The sequence below is a fragment of the Somniosus microcephalus genome, chromosome 10 (genome assembly GCF_052327205.1).
Source record: "Somniosus microcephalus isolate GS21.2 chromosome 10, FLI_Smic_1.0, whole genome shotgun sequence".
In the NCBI taxonomy this organism is placed as follows: Eukaryota; Metazoa; Chordata; class Chondrichthyes; order Squaliformes; family Somniosidae; genus Somniosus; species Somniosus microcephalus.
In genome coordinates, this window is record NC_140996.1 from 198,145,134 (window position 1) to 198,172,619 (window position 27,486).

The 27,486-nt window shown below is 42.5% G+C and overlaps 1 protein-coding gene across 3 annotated transcripts; it reads left to right on the top strand.

The window, feature by feature from the left end:
- mrps31 (mitochondrial ribosomal protein S31) lies at window positions 1-27,182 on the top strand. Of its 3 annotated transcripts, none has more exons than XM_085999413.1 (7): window positions 1-254; window positions 8,624-8,935; window positions 9,766-9,924; window positions 22,733-22,879; window positions 24,592-24,668; window positions 26,315-26,458; window positions 26,602-27,182. In XM_085999413.1, the coding sequence occupies exons 1-7, from the start codon at window positions 175-177 to the stop codon at window positions 26,832-26,834; spliced, it is 1,152 nt and encodes a 383-aa protein (XP_085855539.1). In that variant the 5' UTR covers window positions 1-174; the 3' UTR covers window positions 26,835-27,182. The 3 variants fall into 3 exon arrangements, with proteins under 3 accessions (XP_085855539.1, XP_085855538.1, XP_085855540.1); XM_085999412.1 differs by having other exon boundaries at window positions 2-184; XM_085999414.1 differs by having other exon boundaries at window positions 3-250.
- Window positions 27,183-27,486: the final 304 nt, after the last annotated feature.

A 27,486-nucleotide genomic window follows, 5' to 3' on the forward strand; every position in this document is an offset into this window, starting at 1 on the left:
CTACGGGTGAAAGGTCGCGGTGTCACATGCTGCGCTCCGGGTTCGTGTTTCCCCGGCCTTCAGCTGGTTTCTCCGAGATGCAGAGGGCGGTGGCGGCGGTGTTGAAGCGTGGGGTAGCCGGGACCGGTGTCCGGGGTCCTGGCTGCCCCGGGAAGGCGGCGGCTGCACGGCGACATGGCTGCGGGTGAGGCGGACACGAGAATTAGAGACTCAGGGATGAGGAGGAGGGAGAGATCCAGCATTTTTATTAGTGGGTAACTGTTCAATGGTTATCTGATTTTTAAAAGCTGTTGTTGCACCCATGTGTTTACTAATGGCCCCTTAACTAACCAACCAAGACTTTCAGGGATAAATATGTGAATACCTATCTCTCCCTCTCCTGTGTAATATGGATCACAACAGCCCAGATCTCCTGGTGGCCATTGATTTATAGGATTTTGAAATTCTTGATCTAATTTTCAACTGAGTGTCAGCCGTGGCTCACTGGGTAGCTCTCTCTCTCGCCTCTGAGCCAGACGGTCGTGGGTTCAAGTCCCACTCCAGAGACTTGAACACAAAAATCTAGGCTGATACTGCAGTGCAGTACTGAGGGAGTGCTGCACTGTCAGAGGTGCTGTCTTTTGGATGAGATGTTAAACCGAGGCCCTGCCTCAGGTGGACGTAAAGGTTCCATGACACTTTTGAAGACGAGCAGGGGAGTTATCCCCCGGTGTCCTGGCCAATATTTATTCCTCAATCAATATCACTCAAACAGATTATCTGGTCATTATCACATTGCTGTTTGTGGGAGCTTGCTGTGCACAAATTGGCTGCTGCATTTCCTACATTACAGCAGTGACTACACTTCAAAAGTACTTAATTGGCTGTAAAGCGCTTTGAGACATCTGGTGGTCATGAAACGCACTCTTTAAATGCAAGTCTTTTTCTTTTAATTCCCAGCACCTTGTTCATGAACCTGCAGTATTGACAGTACATTGATTTACCTGCTAGTGTAGAGAGTGTTTAATGAAATAATAGTTCTTGGAGAATCTCTGCAACTTCTTGTTAAAATAGCAAGAGTCTATAATCTAGGGTATGTAGCTTTGTTTATTGTAATAAAATGGTACGATGGATTTAGAAAAGTTTACAGTTTAAACAATAAACAAGGACAGAGTAAAGCACACCATAACTATATGCTGATTTCACCCCACTTGCCCCAGATTAATAAACAATGTATAAACTGCAGAGCTTCTCCATGAAATGCTTAATTAACTTTGGAGAGGTTTCAGAGGAGGCTTGTTTTGATGGATTATTCCTAAAAAATAGAAAGAAAGAAAGTTTGCATTTATATAGCGCCTTTCACGACCGCCGAACGTCACAAAGCGCTTTACAGCCAATTAAGTACTTTTGAAGTGGAGTCACTGTTGTAATGTGGGCAACGTGGCAGCCAATTTGCACACAGCAAGCTCCCACAAACAGCAATGTGATAATGACCAGATAATCTGTTTTTGTTCTGTTGATTGAGGGATAAATATTGGCCAGGACACCGGGGATAACTCCCCTACTCTTCTTCGAAATGGTGCCATGTGATCTTTTACGTCCACATGAGAGAGCAGATGGGGCCTCGGTTTAACGTCTCATCCGAAAGACGGCACCTCCGACAATGCAGCATTCCCTCAGCACTGCACTAGGAGTGTCAGCCTAGATTTTTATGCTCAAGACCCTGGAGTGAACCTGCAACCTTGTGACTCGGAGGCGAGAGTGCTACCCACTGAGCCACAGCACATAGAAACATAGAAGTTAGGTGCAGGAGTAGGCCATTCGGCCCCTTGAGCCTGCTCTGCCATTTAATGAGATTATGGCTGATCATCCAAATTCAGTACCCTGTCCCTGCTTTCTCACTATCCCTTGATCCCTTTAGTCTGAAGAAATATATCTAACTCCTTCTTGAATATATTTAATGAATTGGCCTCAACTGCCTTTTGTGGTAGAGAATTCCACAGGTTCACCACTCTCTGGGCGAAGAAATTCCTCCTCATCTCTGCCCTAAATGGTTTACCCCTTATCCTTAGACTGCGACCCCGGTTCTGGACTACCCCGCCATCGGGAACATCCTTCCTGCATCTAGTCTATCTAGTCCTGTTAGATTTTTATAAGTTTCAATGAGATCCCCTCTCATTCTTCTAAACTCCAGCAAGTACAAGCCCAATCGACCCAATCTCACCTGGGATGGCAGGAATGACGTATGAGGAATCAGCCTGGTGAATCTTCGCTGCACTCCCTCCATGGCAAGAACATCCTTCCTCAGATAAGGTGACCAAAACTGCACACAATACTCAAGGTGTGGTCTCACCAAGGCCCTGTACAACTGCAGCAAGACATCCTTGCTCCTGTACTTGAATCCTCTCGCTATGAAGGCCAGCATACCATTTGCCTTCTTAACCACCTGCTGCACCTGCATGCTTACCTTCAGTGACTGGTGCACAAGCACACCCAGGTCTCGTTGCACTTCCCCTTTTCCCAATCTATTGCCATTCAAATAATAATCTGCCTTCCTGTTTTTGCCACCAAAGTGGATAACCTCGCATTTATCCACATGAAAAGATTTATACAGCAATGGTGCCTCAAAGTGTTATAAAAACAATGGGCTACTTTAAATTGTGTTAATATTCCACATACAAGATCCCACAAATAACAGTAAGATAAATGATCAGTCAATCTGTTTTTGGTGGTACTGGTTGAGGGAGAAATGTTCGCCAAAACGCTAGAAGAACTTTCCGAGGCTCCGTGGAACAAAGCCCCAAGAGAAACTAAGTTGATTTGGGTGAGAGGACCTGTCATCAACATTATGGCAGCCTTTGACCAAGTATAGCACCAAGGAGTCGTAGCAAAACTGGGGTCAATGAGGGAAAATTCTTCAGTGGCTGTTGTCATACCTGACACAACAACAATAACAACTTGTATTTATATAGCGCCTTTAATGCAGTAAAACATCCCAAGGCGCTGCACAGGAGTATTAGAAGACAAAAAATTTGACACCAAGCCACATAAGGAGAAACAAGGGCAGGTGACTAAAAGCTTGGTCAAAGAGGTAGGTTTTAAGGAGCGTCTTAAAGGAGGAAAGCGAGGTAGAGAGGTGGAGGGGTTTAGGCTGGGAATTCCAGAGCTTAGGGCCTAGGCAACAGAAGGCACAGCCACCAATGGTTGAGTGATTATAATCAGGGATGCTCAAGAGGGCAGAATTAGAGGACACAAAGGAAGAAGGTTGTGGTGTCAGAGACCCGTCATCACAGCCCCAGAACATTCACTGTAGGAGTTCCTCACAGAAATGTCCTTGGCCCAATCTTCTTCAGCTGCTTCATTAATGACCTTTCTCTGTCATAAGGTCAGGAGTGGGGCTGTTCCCTTATGATTCCAGTGTTTAACTCCACTCAATGAAGCAGCCTATGCCAGCCTGCAGCAAGACCTGGATAACATCCAAGCTCAGGCTGACCAGTGGCAGGTTAACATTTGCACCACATAAGTGCCAGATAATGACCAACTCGAACAAGAGAAAGTCCAGCCATCTCCCCTTCATTACCGAGTCTCCCAGCATCAACATTGGGGGGGCGGTGGTCACCATTGACCAGAAACTTAATTCGACCAGCCATATCAACACCGTGGCTACGAGAGGAGGGCAGAAACTGGCAATTCTGCTATGAGTGCTTCACCTTCTGACCCCTCAAAGCTTATCCACCATCTACAAAGCTAAAATCAAGGCTGTGATTGAATATTCACAACTTGCCTGAATGGCTGTAGCCACATTAACACTTGTGAAAATTGACTTCAGCCAAGACTTTTTGCTTGATTGGCACCTCTGCCACTGCACTCACTATTCACCCCCTCCATCAACCGTGCACTGTGGCTGTAGTATTTATGATCTGCATGATGCTACACTGCAGAAACTCATGCAGTTTACTTCAACAGCACTCCCTTTATCTGTGACCACTATCACTGCGAAGGAAAGGAGCAGCAATGCTAGGAGCACTACTTGCACGTTCCCCTCCTAGTCGCACACCATTGGACATATATTGCCATTTCTTCATCGGTGCGGCTCACCGATTCCATCCCACTGTCTGAGGCTGAACCGCACTGTTTGCAACCTACTAATTGACCCTGAGCTGAGCTTCCGACACCACATCCTCTCCATCTCCAAGACCGCCTACTTCCACCTCCGTAATATCTCCCATCTCAGCCCATCTGCTGAAATCCTCACCCATGCTTTTGCAACCTCCAGCCTCGACTATTCTAATGCTCTTCTGGCCGGCCTCCCATCTTCCATTCTCTGTAAACTTCAGCTCACTGCAGGCTGCTCATATCCTAACTCGCACCAAGTCCTGTTCACCCATCACCCTTGTGCTTGTTGACATTGGCTCCCAGTCCAGCAACGCCTCAAATTTAAAATTCTCATTCTTGTGTTCAAATCCCTCCATGGCTTCTCCCTTGCCTATCTGTAACCTCCTCCAGACTGACAACCCTCCGAGGACTCTACATTCCTCCATAAGAACATAAGAAACAGGAGTAGGCCAATCGGCCCCTCGAGCCTGCTCCGCCATTCAATAAGATCATGGCTGATCTGCTCCTAACCGCCAATCTACTATCACAGAACCATCTCCTGAATCTAACAGAATTAGACACACGAAAAAGGAGCAGGATCAGGCTACACGGCCCCTGGGCCCGCTCCGCTACCCACAGGGCCATGACCGATCCGAACCTAGACTCATGTCCAAATTCCTGCCCGCTCCCCGTAACCCTTAATTCCCTTTACTTCTAGGAAACTGTCTATTTCTGTTTTAAATTTATGTAATGATGTAGCTTCTACAGCTTTTTGGGGCAGCATATTCCATGGACCTACCACCCTCTGAGTGAAGTAGTTCCTCCTCATCTCAGTTTTGAAAGAGCAGCCCCTTATTCTAAGACTATGCCCCCTAGTTCTAGTTTCACCCATCACCGGGAACATCCTCCCCGCATCCACCCGATCCAACCCCTTCACAATCTTATATGTTTCAATAAGATCGCCTCTCATTCTTCTGAACTCCAATGAGTAGATCTACTCAACCTCTCCTCATATGTCCATCCCCTCATCCCCGGGATTAACCGAGTGAACCTTCTTTGTACTGACTCGAGAGCAAGTATGTCCTTTCTTAAGTATGGACACCAAAACTGTACGCAGTATTCCAGGTGCGGTCTCACCAATACCTTGTACAACTGAAGCAATACCTCCCTATTTTTATATTCTATCCCCCTAGCAATGAAAGCCAACACTCCATTGGCCTTCTTAATCACTTGCTGCACCTGCATACTAACCTTTTGAGTTTTGTGCACCAGGACCCCCAGACCCCTTTGTACTTCAGTACTTTCCAGTTTCTTGCCATTAAGATAATAACTTGCTCTTCGATTTTTCCTGCCAAAGTGCATAACCTCACACTTTCCAGTATTGTATTCCATCTGCCAAATCTCTGCCCACTTACTTAGCCTGTCTATGTCCCCTTGCAGGTTTTTTATGTCCTCCTCACTCACTACTTTCCCTCCCATCTTAGTATCATCTGCAAACTTTGATATGTTACACTCGGTCCCCTCCTCCAAATCGTTAATATAGATTGTAAAGAGTTGGGGACCCAGCACTGACCCCTGCGGAACACCACTAGTTACTGATTGCCAGTCTGAGAATGAACCATTTATCCCCACTCTCTGCCTTCTGTTAGATAGCCAATCCTCTATCCATGCCAGAATATTACCCCCAATCCCGTGATTTTTTATCTTAAGCAATAATCTTTTGTGTGGCACCTTGTCAAATGCCTTTTGGAAGTCTAAATACACTACGTCCACTGGTTCCCCTTTATCCACCCTATATGTTACTTCCTCAAAGAACTCCAGCAAATTTGTCAAACATGACTTCCCCTTCATGAAACCATGCTGACTTTGTCCTATTAAATTATGATTATCCAAATGTCCTGTTACTGTCTCCTTAATAATGGACTCCAAAATGTTACCTACCACAGATGTTAGGCTAACCGGTCTATAGTTTCCAGCCTTCTGTCTACTGCCCTTTTTAAATAAGGGTGTTACATTAGCAGTTTTCCAGTCTGCCGGGACCTTTGCCGAGTCCAGGGAGTTTTGGAAAATTATTACCAATGCATCCACAATCCCTACCGCCACTTCCCTCAAGACCCTAGGATGTAAGCCATCAGGTCCAGGTGATTTATCCGCCTTGAGTCCCATTATTTTACCGAGTACCACTTCCTTAGTGATTTTGATCGTGTTTAGCTCCTCCCCCCCCCCCCCCTTTAGCCCCCTGTTTGTCCAGTGTTGGGATATTCTTAGTGTCTTCTACTGTAAAGACTGATATAAAATATTCATTCAGTGTTTTTGCCATCTCCATATTTCCCACCATTAATTTCCCGGTCTCATCCTCTAAGGGACCAACATTTACTTTAGCCACCCTTTTTCTTTTTATATAACTATAAAAACTCTTACTATCTGTTTTTATATTTTTTGCTAATTTACTTTCATAATCTATCTTCCCTTTCTTAATCAATCTTTTTGTTATTTTTTGCTGTCTTTTAAAGTTTTCCCAATCCTCTATCCTCCCACTAGATTTGGCTACCTTATATGCCCTTGTTTTTAGTCGAATACTATCCTTAATTTCTTTACTTAGCCACGGTTGGCTGTCTTTTCTTTTACACCCTTTTCTTCTCAGTGGAATATATACTTTTTGGAAGTTGTAAAATTCTGGCCTCTTGTGTATCCACGATTTCCTTCGCCCACCATTGGCGGCCGTGCCTGCAGCTGTTTAGGCCCTAAGCTATGAAATTCCCTCTCTCGACGTCCCTGCCTCTTTACCTCTCTCTCCTTTTAAAGACACTCCTTAAAACCGACCTGACCTGTCCTAATATCTCCCACTGTGGCTCATTGTCAGATTTTGTCTGATAACACTCCTGTGAAACGCCTTGGGATGTTTTACTACATTAAAGGCACTTTATAAGTGCAGGTTGTTGTTATCACTGCAAAGATAGCAGCAGTTCAGGAAGTCCCACCACTGCCTCCTCACAGCAACTAGGAATGGGTAATAAATGCAGCCTTGTCAATGTCGTCCACATCTCGAGAACAAATAAAAATTGACATCTTTAAAAGGGAGCTAGATTAATATCTGTTGGAAAGGGGATTAGAGTCATAGAGTCATACCGGCACAGAAGGAGGCCATTCGGCCCATCGAGTCCGTGCCGGCTCTCTGTAGAGCAATCCAGTCAGTCCCATTCCCCCGTTCTATCCCCGTAGCCCTGCAAGTTTATTTCCCTCAAGTGCCTATCCAGTCTCCCCTTGAAAACATTGAGTGTCTCCGCTTCCACCACTTCCGTTGGCAGCGAATTCTAGGTCGTCACCACTCGCTGCGTAAAAAAGTTTTTCCTCACATACCCCCTGTATCTCTTGTCCAAAACCTTAAATCTGTGTCCCCTAGTCCTTGTACCATCAACTAGTGGGAACAGCCTTTCCCCGTCTAGCCTATCCAAACCCATCATAATCTTGTACACCTCTATCAAATCACCCCTCAACCTCCTTTGCTCTAATGAAAACAAATCCAGCTTCTCCAACCTGTCATTGTAGCCAAGATCCCCCAACCCCGGAACCATTCTGGTAAATCTCCTCTGCACCCTCTCAAGCACCTTCACATCCTTCCTAAAGTGTAGTGATCAGAACTGGACGCAATAGGGGTTAGAGAGACATTAACATCACCAATGTTCCCTCTAAGCCGCGCAGCTCTCTGCCAGTCCTGCGCAGCGCAGGACTGCCTTTTTCAATGTTAAATTTCGTGCATGCGCGAAACTGAATGGGCCGTGCAGCCCCTTTGTGCTGCACACCCCCCAAAAAAAATTAGGGGGAACATTGAACATCACTGCTTGATTTTTTTTTTACAGGGTTATGGAAAGAAACTTAGTTTTACTTTAAAGCAAGGATTAACAAATGGGATGGGGGAGGGAAGAATTCATGGTAGAATAAACACATATGGTCTCTAGATTGAGGGGGCTTGACGGGCTGAATGGCCTTTTCTTACTCTTGTGTACTGCCATGGGATCATCAACGTCCACCTGATCCGCCAAACGGAAACCTCAATCCAACTTCTCATCTGAAAGATTGCACTTTCAGCAATGCTTCACTCCCTCAGTGTTGTACTGGAGTATCAATCTGGATTATTGTTCTTTGAACAAGCAACCTTCCGATCCTAACTGAACTGAACAAACACATCTGATCTACATTCTCACAACTTCAGCATTCTTTTGGAAATAAATTGGTGTGCTTTCCCCAGCATTATAACGTTTTCAATAGTCGTTTAAAGGGACATTAGTCAGAAAAAATTAGAACTTGGTTAGGCAGAGGATTTATTGCATTTCTTTACATTTTTTTGACATCCAAATTGTTTTCTTTACAATTAGTGGAGCTCTGCTTTGAAAGTAATACAATGCAGTTTTAAAAAAAGCTTGTGGTGTGTTTTGTGGTGGGGTGGGATGGCGTGAGGGAGGAAAAAATGTAAGTTGGGGTTAAAAAAAAAGGAAAGAAATGACCTCCACATTAATGATACTGGTTACGGTTATACTGTGTCTTTTAGTTTGTGCACGCTGACTGGAACTGGCCAAAGGCATATCTTCACTGGTTCTGCCATGCTCGAAAAAGGTGATGAATCGAAGCATATTGCCACCCCGGCACAGCAGAAAGATGCAGACAAAAAGGAAGCTGCTTCACCAGGGAAGAATGACTTGTTGAACCTAATTGGTGGTATGAAAGTAGAAGTCAGCACAAAGAAAAGGTTCCAGGCCTTGAGAATGCAGCGGCCAAAGGATCAAACAAATGTTCAGCCAGAAAGCATGGAGAGTGCAACCAGCATGTTTCAGAAGGCCACTGAAGAAATCAAAAGTCAATGGTAAAGTATGATTGATATTGGAAACTCTTAAGACTATGAATTCAGAAGTGTCATTATATAACGGATGCTGCCTGGGTCTTATTTACACAATGACTAACAAATGTGTTCAAAGTTAAAAAACTTTCTTCAAAGTGATTATATTTGTGTTTGCCTGGTGAAGGAGTACTGTAGTTGTGAGGTGACTAGGTTGAGACCAGACATGGTGATTTCTGAAGCCATGATATTATTTTGAACCATCTTAAAACATTTCAATATGTATAACTATATTTAGGTGTTGGGATGGTTATGATTTGCAGTTTCATTGATCAAAATTTGGAGGAGAGTGACAGCAGCAAAATAAAATCTGCTCGCGTGCTGCAGCTCCCAAATTTATCTTATGGGAAAAATACCATACTGGTGTTGCATTGCAATGGAAGCTGCAGTCATTGTTACTTCACGGTTCCGTGGGCACTGGCCGGTGGTACGTCACCCGAGTGTAAGTCTAGACAAAGCGTTGGCAGGCTAGCGGTGGTTGAGGATATCGCAGCCGAACACAATCCTGTGCTCACTTGGTGTCCGTCCTTGCCCTTTCCACAAAGGTGACTAGATAGCTTTCAGGAGGTAGGAACACTGGCTGACGTTTCCCTCCCTTGTTGGGATGCTGAGGCCAATTGTAGTACTTTAGCTGCTGTCCCAATTGAGATCAGGGATAGAGTCTTTCAAGGCAAGAGGTTTGTACTAAAGGAGTAACATTTAAAGCTTTGGAAAGTTTATTCAGACAAATTGCTGCTGTAGTTTTTTGTGTCCCCCCAAAATGTAATCGTTACTGATTCTTTTTCCATTTTTGTTAGCAAGGAGACGTTAAATCCGGACCTTGTTGCAGCAGCTTCAGCGGTTGCATCTTCTATGCCCTATAATAAGAAACAGATTGAGTCAGAACTGCTTAAACAGCTCAGAAAGCATGAGGCGGAAACTGAAGCCCAGAAAAACGGAGGTGCCAGCAACATTGGGTAAGTTAGGGGTCAGTGACATAGTATTAGGCAGTTGTGCCTAGCTGTATAACTTGAAAATGGTCTGTGTATTTTTATCTTAATTCATTTTAATCTGTTGTCTGTAGATATGTGAAGAGAAAAAGATTGGTGAAGTCAAGCGTAGGTCCCTTGCAGTCAGAATCAGGGGAATTTATAATGGGAAACAAAGAAATGGCAGACCAATTAAATACATACTTTGTGTCCTCCTTTGTGAAGACAGAACCAAATAACCTCCCAGAGATGTCAGGGAACATAGGGTCTAATGAGAGCGAGGAACTGAGAGGGAGGAACTGAATGAAATCAGTATTTGTAGGGAAATGGTGTTAGGGAAATTGACAGGATTGAAGGCCGATAAATCCCCAGGGCCTGATAATCTACATCCTAGGGTACTTAAGGAAGTGGCCCTAGAAATAGTAGATGCATTGCTGGTCATCTTCCAAAATTCTATAGACTCTGGAACAGTTCCCATGGTTTTGAGGGTAGCTAATGTAATCCCACTATTCAAAAAAGGTGGTAGAGAGAAAACAGGGAATTATAGACCGGTAAGCCTGACATCGGTAGTGGGGAAAATGCTAGAGTCCATTATAAAAGATGTAATAGCAGAGCACTTGGAAAACAGTGACAGGATCAGACAAAGTCAACATGGATTTACAAAAGGTAAATCATGCTTGACTAATCTACTGGAATTTTTTGAGGATGTAACTGGTGGAATAGATAAGGGAGAACCAGTGGATGTGGTATATTTGGACTTTCAGAATGCTTTCAATAAAGGTCCTGCATAAGAGATTAGCGTGTAAAGTTAAAGCACATGGGATTGGGAGTAAGGTACTGACTTGGCTAGAGAACTCGTTGGCAGACAGGAAGCAAAGAGTTGGAATAAACGGGTCTTTTTCCGAGTGGCAGGCAGTGACGAGTGGGGTACCGCAGGGATCGGTGCGAGGACCCCAGCTAGTCACAATATATATTAATGATCTAGACGAGGGAACTAGATGTAATATCTCCAAGTTTGCAGACGAGACAAAGCTGGGTGGGCGTGTGTGCTGTGAGGAGGATGCCGAGAAACTCCAGTATGATTTGGACAGGTTGGGTGATTGGGCAGATGCAGTATAATGTGGATAAATGCGAGGTTATCCACTTTGGTGGCAAAAACAGGAAAGCAGATTATTATCTGAACAGCAATAGATTGGGAGAAGGGGAAGTGCAACGAGACCTGGGTGTGCTTGTGCACCAGTCGCTGAAGGTAAGCATGCAGGTGCAGCAGGCAGTTAAGGTGGCAAATGGTATGTTGGCCTTCATAGCGAGAGGATTCGAGTACAGGAGCAAGGATGTCCTGCTGCAGTTGTACAGGGCCTTAGTGAGACCACACCTTGAGTATTGTGTGCAGTTTTGGTCGCCTTATCTGAGGAAGGATGTTCTTGCCATGGAGGGAGTGCAGCGAAGATTCACCAGACCGATGCCTGGGATGGCAGGAATGACGTATGAGGAGAGATTGGGTCGATTGAGCTTATATTCGCCGGAGTTTAGAAGAATGAGAGGGGATCTCATTGAAACTTATAAAATTCTAACAGAACTAGACAGACTAGATGCAGGAAGGATGTTCCCGATGGCGGGGGAGTCTAGAACCAGGGGTCACAGTCTAAAGATAAGGGGTAAGCCATTTAGGACAGAGATGAGGAGGAATTTCTTCACCCAGAGAGTGGTGAACCTATGGAATTCTCTACCACAAAAGGCAGTAGAGGCCAATTCATTAAATATATTCAAGAAGGAGTTGGATATATTTCTTAAGGCTAAAGGGATCAAGGGGTATGGGGAGAAAGCAGGGACAGGGTACTGAATTTGGATGATCAGCCATGATCGCATTGAATGGCGGAACAGACTCGAGGGGCCGAATGGCCTACTCCTGCTCCTATCTTCTATGTTTCAATGTTTCTACAGGAAACTGTGTGTTATCCGGAGGCTAACTGTCCGGAATGCTTGAGCCACCGGCAAAAATCAGGTGCTGTTTTCGTTAGTTTTTTTTTTCCTCAACAGTCAAGCTCTGCAAGGTCTGCTGAAGCTGTTGCTAAGCTACAGAGATGCTTGGACTGTTCAGCAGCTGTTGTTAAGCAACAGGGTTTGTTGACAGCTACGGAGCTCAGAAGCTTCCGTATCTTTCCGAAGCTTCAACTTCTCTGCAGGGAATACCTGTAGGATCTAAAGATTAATAAAACATAGAAACATAGAAGATAGGAGCAGGAGTAGGCCATTCGGCCCCTCAAGCCTGCTCTGCCATTTAATGAGATCATGGCTGATCATCCAAATTCAGTACCCTGTCCCTGTTTTCTCCCCATGTCCCTTGATCCCTTTAGCCTTAAGAAATATATCTAACTCCTTCTTGAATATATTTAATGAATTGGCCTCTACTGCCTTTTGTGGTAGAGAATTCCATAGGTTCACCACTCTCTGGGTGAAGAAATTCCTCCTCATCTCTGTCCTAAATGGCTTACCCCTTATCTTTAGACTGTGACCCCTGGTTCTAGACTCCCCCGCCATCGGGAACATCCTTCCTGCATCTAGTCTGTCTAGTTCTGTTAGAATTTTATAAGTTTCAATGAGATCCCCTCTCATTCTTCTAAACTCCGGCGAATATAAGCTCAATCGACCCAATCTCTCCTCATACGTCATTCCTGCCATCCCAGGCATCGGTCTGGTGAATCTTCGCTGCACTCCCTCCATGGCAAGAACATCCTTCCTCAGATAAGGCGACCAAAACTGCACACAATACTCAAGGTGTGGTCTCACCAAGGCCCTGTACAACTGCAGCAGGACATCCTTGCTCCTGTACCCGAATCCTCTCGCTATGAAGGCCAACATACCATTTGCCTTCTTAACCGCCTGCTGCACCTGCATGCTTACCTTCAGCGACTGGTGCACAAGGACACCCAGGTCTCGTTGCACTTCCCCTTCTCCCAATCTATTGCCATTCAGATAATAATCTACATTCCTGTTTTTGCCACCAAAGTGGATAACCTCGCATTTATCCACATTATACTGCATCTGCCCAATCACCCAACCTTTCCAAATCATAGTGGAGTTTCTCTGCATCCTCCTCACAGCACACACGCCCACCCAGCTTTGTGTCATCTGCAAACTTGGATATATTACATCTCGTTCCCTCGTTTAGATCATTAATATATATTGTGAATAGCTGGGGTCCTAGCACGGATCCCTGCGGTACCCCACTAGTCACTGCCTGCCACTCGGAAAAAGACCCATTTATTCCAACTCTTTGCTTCCTGTCTGCCAACCAGTTCTCTATCCAAGTCAGTACCTTACCCCCAATCCCATGTGCTTTAACTTTGCATGCTAATCTCTAATGCGGGACCTTCTCAAAAGCCTTCTGAAAGTCCAAATACACCACATCCATTGGTTCTCCCTTATCTATTCTACCAGTTACATCCTCAAAAAATTCCAGTAGATTAGTCAGGCACGATTTACCTTTTGTAAATCCATGTTCACTTTGTCCGATCCGGTCACTGTTTTCCAAGTGCTCTGCTATTACATCTTTTATAATGGACTCTAGCATTTCCCCAACTACCGATGTCAGGCTTACCGGTCTATAATTCCCCGTTTTCTCTCTACCACCTTTTTTAAATAGCAGGGTTACATTAGCTACCCTCCATTCCACGGGAACTGTGCCAGAATCTATAGAATTTTGGAAGATGACCAGCAATGCATCTACTATTTCTAGGGCCACTTCCTTAAGTACCCTAGGATGTAGATTATCAGGCCCTGGGGAATTTATAGGCCTTCAATCCTGTCAATCCTGTCAATTTCCCTAACACCATTTCCCTACAAATACTGATTTCATTCAGTTCCTCGCTCTCATTAGACCCTATGTTCCCTAACCTCTCTGGGAGGTTATTTGTGTCCTCCTTTGTGAAGACAGAACCAAAGTATGTATTTAACTGGTCTGCCATTTCTTTGTTCCCCATTATAAATTCCCCTGATTCTGACTGCAAGGGACCTACGCTTGACTTCACCAATCTTTTTCTCTTCACATATCTATAGAAGCTTTTACAGTCAGTTTTTATGTTCCTTGCAAGCTTACTCTCATACTCTATTTACCCCCTTTTAATTAATCCTTTTGTCCTCGTTTGCTGAATCCTAAACTGTTCCCAATCCTCAGGTTTGCTGCAATTTATATGTCCTCTCCTTGGATCTTATGCTATCCCTAATTTCCCTTGTTAGCCATGGTTGCGCCACCTTTTTTGTTTTATTTTTATGCCAGACAGGGATGAACAATTTCTGTAGTTCATCCATGCGATCTTTAAATGTTTGCCATTGCCTATCCACCGTCAACCCTTTAAGTAACATTCCCCAATCCATCCTGGCCAACTCGCGCCTCATACCATTGTAGTTTCCTTTATTTAAATTCAGGACCCTAGTCTCTGAGTCAACTACTTCACTCTCTATATTAATGAAGAATTCGATCATATTATGATCGCTCCTCCCCAAGGGGCCTCGCACAACAAGATTGCTAATCAATCTTTTCTCATTACATAATACCCAATCTAAGATGGCCTGATCTCTGGTTGGTTCCTCGACATATTGGTCCAGGAAACCATCCCGTATACACTCTAGGAATTCCTCCTCCATGGTATTGTTACTAATTTGGTTAGCCCAATCTATGTGCAGATTAAAGTCACCCATGATAACTGCTGTGCCCTTACTGCACGCATCTCTAATTTCCCATTTAATGCCATCCCCAACCTCAGCATTACTGTTTGGGGGTTGGCATACAACTCCCACTAACGTTTTCTGCCCCATGGTATTTCTCAGCTCTACCCATACAGATTCCACATCATCAGAGCTAATATCCTTCCTTACTATTGTGTTAATCTCCTCTTTAACCAGCAATGCTACCCCACCTCCTTTTCGTTTTTGCCTGTCCTTCCTGAATATTGAATACCCCTGGATGTTGAACTCCCAACCTTGGTCACCCTGGAGCCAAGACTCCGTAATCCCAATTATAACATATCCAATTACATCTATTTGCGCAGCTAATTCATCCATCTTATTACGAATGCATTAAGACACAAAGCCTTCAGGCTTGTTTTTTTAACACTCTTAGTCCTTTTAGAATTAGTATTTACTGTGGCCCTGTTTGATTTACACCCTTGATTTCTCTGCCTTCCACTTTTGCTTTTCTCCTTCCTGTCTTTTGCTTCTATCCTTGCTTCCCTTTCCTCTGTCTCCCTGCACAGGTTCCCGTCTCCCTGCACAGGTTCCCAACCCCCTGCCATTTTAGTTTAAACCCTCCCCAACAGCACTAGCAAACACTCCCCCTAGGACATCGGTCCCGGTCCTGCCCAGGTGCAAACCGTCCAGTTTGTACTAGTCCCACCTCCCCCAGAACCGGTTCCAATGTCCCAGGAATTTGAATCCCTCCCCCTTGCACCATTCCTCTAGCCACGTATTCATCTGAAATATCCTTCTATTTCTACTCTGACTAGCACGTGACACTGGTGGCAATCCTGAGATTACTACCTTTTGAGGTCCTATTTTTTAAATTTACCTCCTAACTCCCTATATTCAGCTTTTAGGACCTCATCCCATTTTTTACCTATATCGTTGGTACCTATATGCACCACGACAACTGGCTGTTCACCCTCCCCCTCCAGAATGCCCTGCAGCCGCTCCGAGACATCCTTGACCCTTGCACCAGGGAGGCAACACACCATCCTGGAGTCTCGTTTGCGGCCACAGAAATGCCTATCTATTCCCCTTACAATAGAATTCCCTATCACTATAGCTCTCTCCCTCTGTTTCCTCCTGTCCTGTGCAGCAGAGCCAGGGAGTTGGCCACAAATGACCTGCTTCTAGGTTTCACTGAATACAAACTTAAATTAGCTACAAGGTAGTGTGACTGTGGCCTCTGACTTTAGCGACAAGGTAGTGTGACTGTGGCCTCTGACTTTAGCTACAAGGTAGTGTGACTGTGGCCTCTGACTTAGCTATATGGTAGTGTGACTGTGGCCTCTGACTTTAGCTATATGGTAGTGTGACTGTGGCCTCTGACTTTAGCTATAAGGTAGTGTGACTGTGGCCTCTGACTTCCCATTTATATCAAACCAAACCCTTTCCCCTCTGGTAGGAAAGCACAAAATCCAGACACACCCAAGACCAGAATTTGGGCTGGTGGGAAACTGTGGGCAGCGGCCTGACTTCTATCTCTCTATGGCATAGACTGCTGGTATAGCAGCCGTATTGCACTGCTCTGTATAATGGTTTAATTTATACAGTTGGATTTCTAAAGATCAACTGTTGAATAAAAGTTGTGATTGACTTTAAATTTGATTTGTAAAAATAGTTTAAAAATTAAGTAGTAATCATTATATAATTATGAGGGGCCTGGATAGAGTAGATAGGAAGGACCTAGTTCCATTAGCAGAGAGGTTAATAACCAGGGGGAATATATTTAAAGTAATTGGTAGAAGGAGTTGAGGAGAACTTTTTTCTCCCAGAGGGTGGTGGGGGTCTGGAACTCACTGCCTGAAAGGGTGGCAGAGGCAGAAACCCTCACCACATTTAAAAAGTACTTGGATATGCACTTGAAGTGCTGTAACCTACAGGGCTACGGACCAAGAGCTGGAAAGTGGGATTAGGCTGGATAGCTCTTTGTCGACAGGGACAGGCACAGACACAATGGGCCGAATGGCGGCCTCCTGTGCTGTAAATTTCTATGGTTCATGAAATGGCCATCCATTTTTGTGTAATTTGCAGCCATTTGTGCAGGTCACACATTTATGACTGACAAATTTTAATGTGTTTATCTTCTTCCTTGCAATGTACCTTTCTGTCTTAAATGAATTAAAATTAATATATTAACTTAAAAAAGACCCAGAATGTCTCTTTAGCTACAGTAATTCCAAGTTCTATCCTATTTCCCCGCTGGATTTGAGTGCTTTTGTCAGTAATAAGAGGATGACAATCAATTTTTACAGCAAAGAAGGTAAAAAGTTAGGACTAAAATTATATGATGACTATAATTAAAATAAGATTAAAATTCTAAATAAAGAGGCAGGATAAAACCAAAATTATTTCCAGGAATTAAAAAAAAAATCATTGGTTGGTAGTTCACAACTTCTGTAACAGATGTTGAAAATTTAAACAAAGAAAGACTTATTGTTCAAGTACAATTTATTTCTTGTGTCTTTGTGAGCTGTGACCGAAGTGAAACTATGAAAAGAATAGAACAAAAACCATGGAAAGCAAAAACAAAATGTTTGTTCCAGGAGTGAAATGCAGATTGCACTGAATATGAATAAAGTTTGGGAACAAGAGTAGTCTAAATTTCTCCTGAAGAACATCATTAAATCAAGACTAAAATGAGAAATAGAGACAAGATCAAAACTGAAACTACTTCTAGGACTAAAGCAATACTGCTAGTTTTCATACATTTTACTGTAAAATAGTTGCAGTTGGGATTGCAAAATATACTTCTATTTAAAAAAACAACTTTTATTCCATTTAAGATATGGTGCAGCACATTGGAACTTTCACAGGCTGTGCTAGAGTGGTGGTTTGCAGGCCAGCAGCTACATGTTAGCATAGTGAGTTATTACTTTGGTGTGCTGCAATGGGAAAGTACCAGGATGGGCCAAGAAATGAAAAGAGTAAATGTTCTTGCACATCTTTTATTGGCCACATAGAATAGTATCACCAGAAGCCATGAAAACTGCTCCCCACTTGCTTCCTTGGTCTAGGTTGATGTCTGATGTTGGGAGATCCAAGAAAGAGGTAAACTAAAAGATAGAGTACTTTTTTAAAAAAAAAAAAGAGAATTTGACTAGGTAACATGATGACACTAAACATTGGAACACAAATGGTCAGCGTTTGGGAGAACATAGGTTTGATTCCTCCATTCTGTCCAATCTGAGCTGTGCTGGACAGGGAAGTAACAAGCTGCGATGGAAAAATCAGATTGGCGTATCCCATCTGTGTGGCAATTTGTACCTCCTATTGACAATGGGAGGGGACATTTTGATGTCTGGAAGCAGATTGCCTCTCCTCTCAATAGTACAGGCTGTGCCCAGACAGACTTGAGAGTTTGAGATAAATTATGCATTGAAAAAAATGGCAAACATTCCAACATACAAAATATTTAGGCTTGGTGAAGTTTAGCTACTTTTCATCGTGAATGATGATTGCCCCGAGGATATTTTTTAAAGTGAAAGTTTGAGTGATACTGATCTGTTGCCAGTAGATGTCCCTGTTTACAGAGTGTGAGAGGCATTTAGTTAAAGTAAAATGGTACAATATCCATGAATTGTACCTAATAGCAGCTCTGACATTTTCACTTTTTTAAATCTTTTCTTTCCCTAAAGCCTGAATTGTAATTGATTTGTCGTTTTTACCTTCCTTTGCCATAACTATAAAAGATACAGGAATAAGGTGGGGCATTCTGTGAATAAGCATTCTGTATTCTGCAGAGAAAATGGTGTCAGCACTAAAATGTCTTTTTATAAAAGTTGTTTTAGACATATATTGATTGGCTCAACAAATTGCACAAAATATGATTTATTTTAACATTGCAAACTGGTGGTAACTGAGCAAATCCAAATATTTAGCAAAGTCAAGATCTGTGATAAACTGAATTGTCATTATAAAAAAAATTGCATAATATACATTAATTAGATCAGATACAGTAATTTACTCATGCAAGCTGTCGATCGCTTGAATCAAAGTTTGCTTCAAATCTGACAAAAGATTTGTCAAGTTTGTTTAAAGACGGGTAAAATTCCGTGCTGATTTTCACTAAGACCAGAGCAAATGTGACGATTTAAAGAAAAAATAAACTAGCACAAAGCTACATAAAATAATTAGCAGCTTTTTATTTTGTTTATAGTGATTCAGGGTACTTATTAAAGCAGAGTCCATTTTGACATATGCTGAATACAATCTAGTATGTTACCGATGGTTCAGTTGAAGATCAGTTATGAGTACCTCAGTACATAATGCCATGACCTGATTCATTTGACCATCTGCCACCAATAGTACACTCAAAAACAACAACTAGATAGCTAATCCTAGTCAGACCAGATTGTAGTGTCTTAAAATGATGTGAAGGAGCAAATTAGTACATCCGACCCGGAAGACCTCTAAAGAGCAGAGTTTTTTTTTCTAGAAGTCAGTGCATCCAAAACCTGCCTCTGATGATGTGTTAGTTCTAGCTGCCTGCTTCCTTAAAAAAATTATGTTCTGAGAGCCATTTTATTTGCTTATTATATGATGAAAAATAATTTAAAAAACATGCATGCACTTTCTAAAATTATAAATTAAACTTCCACATGGCATATATTAGTTCAGCAGAAATTTCTAGCAGTGTTTTGGTCCTCATGGGTGCTTGTGAGGTCCTCGGTGTGATGTAGTTTATTGACATGCTGGTTGGGCCGAGTCACCTGTTTCCATGTTGTAACTTCTATGTATTTCTACGTAAAAGGGAAGGAAAGTTTAATGGGAATTTTTGTTCAAGGTACTCTGCAGTTTTGTAGAAGAAAATCTTACCCTCCGTTGAATTTAATTAATTTTTTTAAAAAGGGAGTCTTCCTTCTTGCTGGGCCACTCCAGTGACCTCAGCGAAGGGGCACATACTAGAGAGGCTCAATAGGAAACAGTAGCAGCGGTGGCCTGGGACTTTAGACTGGCCTACAAGCCAGTGCAGAACTACAGAACCCTGGGAAGCAATACGCATGGCTGGGACTTCAGATTTCCCAGCCTGTACATAGTTTCCTGGGTTCGGTAGCTCTTGGGGTGGTCCGAAGTTGCAACCCTGCCGGTTACTATCAAACCGCTTTGGCACAGCCCCTGTTCTTAAAAGTCACGCTTTTTAAAAAAAGCCAATTAAAATTCAAACAAGGACAATATTTTCTTCTATAAAATGCAGGTGTATTTGAACAAAGAATATTCTCCTAGGCTTTCTGATCTCTTGATCATAAAGAAGAAAGAAAGAACTTGCATTTATATAATGACCTCAGGATGTCCCAAAGCACTTCCCAGCCAATGAATTACTTTTGAAGTATGGTCTCCGTTCTAATATAGGGAAAGGCAGCAGCTAATTTGTGCACAGCAAGACCCACAAAGTGTAATGGGATAAATGACAATTAAATTGTTTTAGTGGTGTTGGTAGAGGGATTAAATATTGGCCAGGACACCGGGAAACTCCTGTGCTCTTCTTTGAATAATGCCATGGGATCCTTTATGTCCACCTGAGAGAGCAAATGGATCCTCGGTTTAACGTCTCATCCGAAAGATGGCACCTCTGACAGTGCGATACTCCCTCAGTCCTGCACTGTAGTGTCAGCCGTGAATATGTGATAAAATCCTCGAGTGGGGCTTGAACCCACAACCTTCTGACTCAGAGGTGAGAGCGCTACCAACTGAGCCAAGGCTGACACCTAAATCAACACTTTCCACTGTACTTCCTCTACAAGAACACTACACCACTGTTGCTAATGAATAGATCTCGGGGTTGGCCTTGGTAAATATAGAACTCTCAAAATAATTTTATTTTGAGAAACACCACTAAGCCTGTGTTTAAAAACAAACGTAGAAAAGCCCCCAATAGGACCCAGCTAGCCCTGAAGTAGTTAAACATCCAAATGTTCAGAATATTTCAACATCTTCAGGAAATTATTATTTTTGTGACTGGCTAGTTAATTTGTATGTGGAAATGTTATCAACCTATGCTTGGGTTAACAATCTTATGACAATCCAGCAGCAGAAAGTAAGAAGCAGCTGAATGAAGGAATGTCCACTCAGAATGAAGCGCTGACAACCTTTTGCCGGTTATGCTATTTTTACAGGTTCAGATTACTACAAATTTTCTGCTTGAATGGATTGTAAAGAATAAGAAACCCCATAGCTTCAGTTGAGCTCCAACATCAAAACAAAGGAAACACTTGGTACCTTCTGAGTATCAGTTCCTGGGAAGCAAACCCAGTTCAGATATTTCTGAAACTTCGTAGCAGTATTTAAAAAAAAAAAAATTTTGACACAGCAAATTTTCTGCAACTCAGAACTGTAATGGTTGCATTCACTGTTTATTGCTCAACACTGTTAACAGGCTGTTCAATAGAAGAGCACTGTCTTTGTCTAGATATGTTTGGCAGAATTTTTCATTTGTTTAGAAGCACAGTATGGTTGCATATCAAAGCATGACATTGTGCCACTTGTATGTATCGCCATGATTTAAAAAAAGACCACCGTGCTTTTTCAATTTGTCTCTTTCTGTAATAATAATAAAGACCTCATTTACAGCCTTGGTTCAAACATGGACAAAGGAGCTGAATTCCAGAGGTGAGGTGAGAGTGACTGACCCTCGACATCAAGGCAGCATTTGACCGAGTCTGGCATCAAGGAGCCCTAGTAAAACTGAAGTCAATGGGAATCAGGGGGAAAACACTCCACTAGCTGGAGTCATACCTAGCACAAAGGAAGATGGTTGTGGTGGTTGAAGGTCAATCATCACAACCCCAGGACATCGCTGCAGGAGTTCCTCAGGGCAGTGTCCTAGGCCCAACCATCTTCAGCTGCTTCATCAATGACCTTCCCTCCAACATAAGGTCAGAAATGGGGATGATCACTGATGACTGCATAGTGTTCAGCGCCATTCGCAACTCCACAGATAATGAAGTAGTCCATGCCAGCATGCAACAAGACCTGGATGACGTTCAGGCTTGGGCTGATAAGTGGCAGGTAACATTCGCGCCACAGAAGTGCCAGGCAATGACTATCTGCAACAAGAGAGAGTCTAACCACCTCCCCTTGACATTCAATGGCATTACCATCGCTGAATCCCCCACTATCAACATCAGAAACTTAACTGGACCAGCCACATAAATACTGTGGCAACAAGAGCAGGCCAGAGGCTAGGTATTCTGCGGCGAGTGTCTCACCTGACTCCCCAAAGCCTTTCCACCATCTACAAGGGAAAGCCTTTCCACCATCTACAAGGCACAAGTGAGGAGTGTGATGGAATACTCTCCACTTGCCTGGATGATGCAACTCCAACAACATTCAAGAAGCTCGACACCATCCAGGACAAAGCAGCCCGCTTGATTGGCACCCCATCCACCACCGGCGTACCGTGGCTGCAGTGTGTACCATCTACAAGATGCACTGCAGCAACTCGCCAAGGCTTCTTCAACAGCAACTCCCAAACCCCCAACCTCTTCCACCTAGAAGGACAAGGGCAGCAGGCGCATGGGAACACCACCACCTCCAAGTTCCCCTCCGAGTCACACACCATCCTGACTTAGAAGGGCAACTAGGGATGGGCAATAAATGCTGGCATTGCCAGCGACGCCCTGATCCCATAAACGAATAAAAAAAAATTGCTTTCCACGAAACTGTGTTGCATGCCAGATTTGTATAAAATCAGGAGTTTATTCCCCTAATGTCAACGTAGCAGAGGTTGCTTTAGCGTTGTGTGTATTTTAACAGCGACACAGAATTCTGGCAACCTGTTCAATTTGTTTGTTTCTCTGTTGTCATTCAAATCTTGGAATTAGGTAAGTTCTGTGGAAATAGCAAATCGATTTCCTTGGGATCAGTAGTAAAGCTGCTTAACTCTTTTTGTTGACCCTAGTTGTTAATTGCTTGCAAGAATTGTGTAATTTGCATTTGTAAAACCTAAACACTCAAATTGCAGTCTGTAGGACAGAAATACGCAAATGGAGTACTATCTTATCTGGATTTGTTGAAACAGTATATAAATCTTGTGTTTGAATTATGTTGATTTCAGTAATATTATTGCGAACATGAAGATTGGGAAACGTCCTGGTGCACGGGCTGGGTCAAGACCTGCTAATCAAATCCGCTTTGATGAAGATGGGCACGGATATGCTCCTGACCGAGGTGTTACTAGTGAATTTAATGCAATGAGGAAGAGGTAATGTGACTGATCTTTGTGAAACACATAACTGAAAGCCATGTAGATAGTTGAGAGAAATGTTTTTTGTTGATTTTAAAAAGGGAATGGTGCTGCCAGTAAATCTTAGTTTAAAGATGATGGCAAGTTACATGCTTACCTGCCGATCCTTGGTTTTACATAATTATTTGTAATAGTTTTTTTAATGACAAAATTTTTTTTAAACAGGACTTTTCCATGAAACCTTGCAAACATCTATTTTGGGAAGTTGTATTGGGGTGATGATCTTGGAGTCCTTTTTCCTCTAATCTCCAGAAAGTGGGTCAGGGGAGAGTGTCTTATTGGGGGGGTGGGGGGGCGGAGGTGGGAGCGGGGAAGAGATGAAAATGGAGCACTTCGCACTATTTTTGGCTCAAATTATCAAATCTGCAGTAGAATCTGTACAAAAATAACACCATTAATTGAGTCCTGCTGCATACTGGGTGGGAGAAAGCATGGTTGGTTCAAAGATGGGTGGTTCTAGATCAGTGCCTAAATTGATCTGAAATGCTGCCCCACTGAAGTTAATATACAGGAACAGGAGTCAGCCATTAGGCCCCTTGAGCTTGTTCTGCCATTCAGTTAGTTCATGGCTGACCATTACGTCAGCTCCATTTACCTGCCTTTGGATCCATATCCCTTGACACCCTTACCTAATAAAAATTTGTCGATCTCAGTCTTGAAAATTTCAGTTGACCTCCCAGCAGCCCCCTTTAGGAGAAAAAACTCCAGATTTCCAATACCCTTTGTGTGAAAAAGTACCTCCTGATTTCCCTCCTGAAAGGCCTAGCTTCTCTGTATCTACTCTATCAAATCCTTTTATCACTTTAAACACCTCAGTGAGATCACCCCTCAACCTTCTAAACTCAAGGAAATACAAGCCAAGTTTATGTAACCTGTCCTCATAATTTAACCCATTAATTCACGGTATTTTGGTGAATCTGCGCTGTATCCACTTCAAGGCCAATATATCCTTCCTGAGGTGCAGTGCCCAAAACTGAATGCAGTACTCCAGGTGGGGTACAAACAAACCCAGCCATCACCATTAAAACATGACCTGCTGTGCACAAATTAGCTGCTGCATTTGCCTACATTACAACATTGACTACACTTCAAAGCTACTTCATTGTGAAGAACTTTGGGATATCCCGAGAATCAGAACTTTGGGATATCCTGAGAATCGGAAGTTTGGGATATCCTGAGAATCGGAACATTGGGATATCCTGAGAATCGGAACATTGGGATATCCTGAGAATCGGAACATTGGGATATCCTGAAAATCGGAACATTGGGATATCCTGAGAATCGGAACTTTGGGATATCCTGAGAATGTGAAAGGCACTAAATGCTAGTTCTTTCTTTCTCCCTGTAATTTTTGTCATTCGAACAACTGGAAATGGTAGGAGACCCAAAATGGTAAATGTCTGGAGGTAGCAAACTTAGGAAGTGACATGTATTATGCTTTTAAGACAATACGCTGGGAACTACTTTGAACAAAGTACTCTACCTGCATTTTTCTTAAGAATCCATTTCAGCTGTATATTGTAGTGGCTTTTACAGAAGCATTGTTGGATCAGTGGTGCTAGTGAGTGATTTATATATGAAATAACTTTCTTGCTCTTTCAAACTTATGCAAGCTAGACTACTACTGTAAATATGAAAAATTTATAGCATTCTCTATTTTCTCTATTTAGGAGGGGACTATTTACTGGGAAGAGGTTAAACATTTTTCCTGTAGACACTGGTGAATCAGAAACTGTACCAGAAACTGGTTAGTTGCACTTTTCTTGGACTATCTTTCATACTTATTTTAGCAACGCTTGATCATTATTTAAAATGAAATGTTTGAGTTGAATGGTGAGATGCCATCAAGCTCACATTCCTTTGTGCCGAATCATGTTGCCACTGTTGAATCTGTTGCAACTCCTCTTCAGCTGTTTAATGAGTAAGTATACTTAGCTGCTATGGTGGAACTCTCAGACAAACGCAGCTGCTCGACTTGTCTATTATTTATGCATCAGGAAAAATTCTTTCTGAATTGCTCTTCCTTACCCCATTTATAAGTTGCTCGTCAATATGCTGTTGGCTGCCTGTGTTCCAGATTCACCCTACAGTGAAGCGTAGAACAGAGAGATTAGTGTATGCTCAAGATTTTCTTGTAACTGATGTTGGGGTGGGGAGGGAGGAAAGCTCTCGGCTCTGTATTTGCAGCAGTATGAATATTGTATTGCTGGCCTGTATGGCCAGTGGAGAACTCGGCTAACCTGAAGCCAGACCAAATCTGCAACCATGGCGTCCAATTCAAATGGCCTTTTAAGTTCATAGTCTGCGATGCCACCTATAAAATAAATGGGGCATGAGTGAAGTGACCCAGTACGTTTGCACAAATCTCTGTTTCAATTCCTCATACCATAGTTAATGTGGTTTCTCAGAATTGAAGGATAATTGGCAGAAGGTAGATAAGCCCTTTTTAGTGTCTGCTGATAATTGAACACTACTTCATTCTCAGCAATGGAGATTTCTTTTAAGCACTGGTGGCAAACTTTAAATTAATGGGTAAAAATGATTGGTGTTCCTATTATCATCGAGAGAATTTAAAATTCTTATGCATAAGAGGCCAGAGTTGGAGGAATGCAGAGTTCTCGGAGGGTTGTAGGGCTGGAGGAGGTGTCAGAGATAGGGAGGGGCGAAGCCATGGAGGGATTTGAACACAAGGATGAGAATTTTAAAATCGAGGTGTTGATGGATTAGGAGCCAATGTAGGTCAGCGAGCACAGGATTGATGGGTGAACGGGACTTGGTGTGAGTTAGGACACGGGCAGCAGATTGTTGGATGAGCTGAAGTTTATGTAGGGTGGAAGATGGGAGGCCGCCCAGGAGAGAGTTAGAATAGTCCAGTCTAGAGGTAATAAAAGATGGATGAGGGTTTCAGCAGCTGATGGGACGAAGATGGGCGATATTATGGAATGGACTATGTCGTGGATTGTTTCATAATTATAGGACTGATTAGCTTTGATCCTCTCCCTGGATATTTACTATTTAACTGTTTTAACTTTTTTGAAAGCTGCAGTATTTACTAATCATGGCTATCCAAATTATCGAAAAATATTAATACCATTTACCTTCTAACAGCCAATAAAACCAATTTTTATTCGTAGGAGAAACAAAACAAAACCACAAAGAATGAATGTTGTAGTTTGCCTGTTTAGCTGTTTGGGTTGGTACCACAGGCACAGAATTCTGCTACTCTCTTCCCCAGTTACCACCCCTAGATTACCCTGCAAGTCAAATGCAATAACTTGCTATTTGTTAAAATAATGTTGCACCTTCTAAAATGGCTGCATAATAAATGTAAAAATAAAGCTAAATGTTTTATTGCTAATTGTCTCCAAGTTGATGAAATTACATTTTTAATAGTGTCACTGCCATCACTATGGGATACAGAGCTGGCCAATCAAATAGCAGCTGTTACTGAACAATTGCCTCGAAATGGGTTTGAAGAGATGATCCAATGGACAAAGGAAGGAAAACTCAGGCAGTTTCCTGTTAACAACGAGGCTGGTACGTTTTATTTTAAAAGGATTACAATGAGAGTTATGGTTGACCAAGTGTTCACCTCAATATTATAAATTAATTTGAGTGGTAAATAATATTTGCTTGTGTCAAATAGCTAACTAGTTTTTAAATTCATGGTGGTATTTCAGGACTGGAAGGAGAGGAAGGTGTGGAATTTCATGAACACATATTTCTGGAGAAGCACTTGCATGGATTTCCTGAGAAAGGACCAATACGCCATTTTGTAGAGCTAGTTATCAATGGTTTATGCAAGAATCCGTACTTAACAGTGCAACAAAAAATCGAACACATTGATTGGTTTCGCCAGTATTTCCATGAAAAAGAAGACATTCTGAAGGAAAGTGAAGTGTATATTAACTGAGCTTGGTATTGTGTAGAACCACAAATCTGCACAGCGGGATTACTTTTACTTTTTATGACACAATAAATGTACAGGTATAAACTCTTGTGTAACTCCTATTATGCTGTAAGCTGGTTACCATAACTCTGTCCTTTCCAGCTGAGTATTTCCATCCATAAATGTGTATATAAATTAATGCCGTAAAAAGTTCGTATTGTAGTCCTGAGGTTGAAAATAAATGAAAGAACTTGGATTTATATAGCACGTTTCACAACCTCAGGATGTCCCAGAGTGCTTCAAAGCCAGTGAAGTACTTTTGCAGTGGTGTCACTGTTTTATGTAGGAAAATAAATACAAAGAATATCTCTATGAATTTGCATGTATTCTTATTCATCTGAGATGCTTCAGTGAAGTATTATAAAAACTACAGTTACATTTTTGTGTGAGCCTAGCTATATCTATTTTAAAAACTTACAATTAAAAAAAAAAACACAGCAAATTGTCTGTTAGTTTACCATTAATTGATTTTTTTTGAAAACCATTAATTGATTTTTTTTGAAAATTGAAAGCTTTGAAGCAAAGTGTTTTCCATGGTTAACAGGGAAGGAAAGGGTACTTTCGGGTGCAACCCTTAACGGTGAATGTTAAATTTTTTTAAATCTCATTTTACCAA